Below are 3,541 nucleotides of genomic sequence, written 5' to 3'. Positions count from 1 at the left end.
GACTTACAATTAAAAGAAATGATTTGTATATCGTATGCCGAATTCATTGGAAACCCGCAAACATACTTAAACACCAAATCATTACGTGCCTCGAATTCATTGGAAACCCACGACCATACTTAAACACCAAATCATTACGTGTCTGCCGTATCAACAAAAATAAAACGTAGATCAAGTACGAACATAATTTCCATTCCTTCTTGCTTAGATTCAAGTTATCCATATATACAAGGGTTTTAAAGAATCATTTCATGAATGTTGACGAAAAATGTGTGTATATGTACATTAAAAATACGTTATCTTTTATGATGTTCTCGACGTTTGCACTTTGCATGTACACAACTGTGCTGTTTTGATTAAAAGTTATTATCGACAATAAAAGCTTTTTTGTTCTAAAGAAAAAATGTTTTTTGGTTCTCAAACATATGTGCACTGTTTCAATTATTTTTCAAAAGCTAGAAAGCGCGTAATATTATATTGCTTGAAAAAATAATTATTTAAAATCAATTCGGCTCGAGATTTTGTTGTAGAAATTATAACAAGTTTTATTTCAAAATATTGTTTATGTCCAATCGCATCAATATTTTTTGGGTAAACATAAGTTAATATTGTTATTGTAATTTGACTATGTTATATTTAACAGTTGCAAAAACTTAAGCAATAAACATTAAATATTATAGACTGTAATTAATTAGTTTTTGGGTTCATAATTATATATATATATATCTGTTTTATTCTTTTCCTGGGAAAATAAATTGTTTGAACTTCAAATAAGATGTTAGTTGTTTTTAAATACCGAAATTCAATTAGATTATAGCAAAAAGCTAGGAACAGTACAGATCGATACCCACTGCGGAAAATTGGTACATATTGTACTCTAAAGTTGCTCGTTTTTTGTCAGATGTAGTGTAATTCTCCTATTACCGGGGAAATTAAAGGAGATATATTTGCAACAAAAACTCAAATACTATTATATGATCGGAAATGTCAATCGCTTTCGTATTACCAAACCAAATTATTGAACCTAAACAGCTTCATTTATTCTGATAATCATCATTTCGATACAGAAACAATATAACATGAGGTTAGCAACCTAAAGTTGGATGATTTTCTACTAAACGTGGAATGAGAAGAACAAATCAGTAAAAAGCATAAATTTATCGATCTGCATGGTAAGCTTCACATATGCACGATCTAAACCATGAACGCAGGTTTGGACGTAAACCGTATATATTGAGTTCATGCTGCGACTTCAATGGTATGGTTAGGGACATGAGGTTCAACAACCAAATGATCGTGATCAACATCGTTGGTGTTCTCGTTTATTTTTGTAACAACAGGAATCGCACTAATTAAAGCGCTTAGCTTCGCAACATCAATGATTTCTTGATCTTTCTTTCCTGAGATTTTCGGTTCTGCTGTTTCGACGCTCTTTACTTCTAATTCGGATACTTTTTCATCGCTAACTGGTTTCTTGTTTTTGTATACAAAGTAAAGGATCATTTGAAGAACACCAAACGTGATTCCAAGTACGTTCGGAATCTGTAAATACATAGAAAAACGTTAATTAAAAAAAATATTTTTCATAGAAAGTAATACGTGTTTTTTAAGAATTTTCATACCGCGATGTTGAAGTCGCGAAGAAGTAGACCATAAAAGAACCATGTGATGGCATTGAGGGTGAGGGCCGCCGATAGTAGAATGGGCATATACTCCACGCTTTTTGTCTTAATTACTTGTCTCTACATAAAAGTTAGCAATAATTCATTAGATAATTTTATTGAACATATATCACTTATAATCACTATTCATCATTGTTATTCATTAAATTTGTATATGTATATATTAATCTTTATACGTATATACGCACCAACACCCCCAATGGTGCCACGAAAACACACAAGGCGAACACGAGACAAATCCATCCAACTATTGCGACACGAGTGGTCCCATTAGCAAGAAACTGAGTTAGGACAACAATCAATCCGAAGCCAACAACTATCATCAACATGATTAACTTTAGGCTTTCGACCTGCATTGAAAAAAAATATTTGCGTTATATATCGATCTTTTCATGAATTAAACTAATAGCTAAATTTTTATTAAAGTAAAGGTCACTATCACATACTCTAGCCTTCTTTGGTGCGTAAAAGAGAAAGAAGCAAATGTAGAAGGTTTGAATGACGCAACCAACGGAGTTTATGGTGATGAGAAGCATCGCATTTGCCTTAAGCAATGCGTAATATATCCAAAGCATGGCGCTAAATAACCCCACCACATAAGGCACTGATTGAAACCCTTCTGTTGATTTCTTTTTGTAAACTTTATAAAACGTTGGCCTGTGAAATAATTAAAAAGATAGTCAGTAAAAACACAGCTTAAACTTATTTATTATAAAAAGATTGCATAGTAAACAAAGAGACTTACAATGGGGAAAGAAACACCATGAATGACACAACATTGCCTGCAACATATTTAAGAAGCATGATGTTAGAAAAGAAGACTTGATTAAAAACCACATAATAACTTAAAGTTTAACCATTATTTACTAACAGCGGTCACAAAATTTCACCAATCGACCATATATTTTTGTATGCTTATTATAAGATCCAAGGTAATGTTATATACTCATTCATCAGAGAGAGTAATAAACACATATTTGTATAGAAGTAGCAAAATGCTAGGAAATAATCTACTGTTTCAATAAAAGAGCTATGATAACTTAAAGCTTTTTAGTTATAAGTCAGCAAAAGTGCATCAATCAATGGTCACAAAACTTCAAGAGTCCACAATAATTTCTTTTGTGAGAAAAGTAGGGAAAATACATTTTTGTATTTTTGTTAAGACATTTTCTGAATATATATATATATATATATATATATATATATATATATATATATATATATATATATATATATATATATATATATATATATATATATATATATATATATATATATATATATATATATATATATAAAGAGAGAGAGAGAGAGAGAGAGAGAGAGAGAGAGAGAGAGAGACCAAGAAGGCCAAATGCAAGTGTAAGATGAGCAAAGCTGTCTCCAGTCATCTTCTCTTCTAAGTTTACACACACACTCAACACAGACAAAGAGATTCAGAGAACTTTGAATTCTCTCTTTCTCTCTACTTTTGTTGTCTCTCTTTAAACCTCTTTGTCCTGATGGGTGGTGCATATAAAAGGGTCAAGTGAAGGGTTTATATAGGGCAAGATGTGTTGATAGTGGTGGGCCCATCAATATACACAACCGTGTTTCTTTACTTTAAAGTTATAATTAGTAGAAAGCAAGAAGCTCAAAATCTTTGTTAATATCGAGTGGACATACACAATCGCTTACAGGTGTTCATGGCCCTATACCATCGCTCATTCCCAACCTAAACTTTAAACTTTGCTTTTTGATTTCTAAATTCTAACCCTTCAATTTATTTTCATTTTAAGTTCTCAAAGTGGTCATAGAAACTTATTCATCGGTCTAAACTTTAAGATATAATTTAAAGAACTTATAGAAAAATAAGGTTT

General features: G+C 31.3%; 1 protein-coding gene across 1 annotated transcript; it reads right to left on the bottom strand.

Moving 5' to 3' along the window:
• Nucleotides 1–1,015: 1,015 nt before the first annotated feature.
• On the bottom strand, nucleotides 1,016–3,189 carry LOC111893962 (bidirectional sugar transporter SWEET14). The gene is made up of 6 exons (XM_023890034.2): nucleotides 3,025–3,189; nucleotides 2,428–2,464; nucleotides 2,129–2,339; nucleotides 1,871–2,032; nucleotides 1,623–1,742; nucleotides 1,016–1,542 (listed from the first exon to the last, which is right to left on the bottom strand). Exons 1-6 carry the CDS (start codon nucleotides 3,071–3,073, stop codon nucleotides 1,240–1,242), a joined length of 882 nt encoding a protein of 293 aa, XP_023745802.1. The 5' UTR covers nucleotides 3,074–3,189; the 3' UTR covers nucleotides 1,016–1,239.
• Nucleotides 3,190–3,541: the final 352 nt, after the last annotated feature.

The sequence above is a fragment of the Lactuca sativa genome, chromosome 5 (assembly GCF_002870075.4).
Source record: "Lactuca sativa cultivar Salinas chromosome 5, Lsat_Salinas_v11, whole genome shotgun sequence".
NCBI lineage: Eukaryota > Viridiplantae > Streptophyta > Magnoliopsida > Asterales > Asteraceae > Lactuca > Lactuca sativa.
Note: the sequence above shows the minus strand (reverse complement) of the source record. Positions and strands in the feature narration are given on the sequence as shown.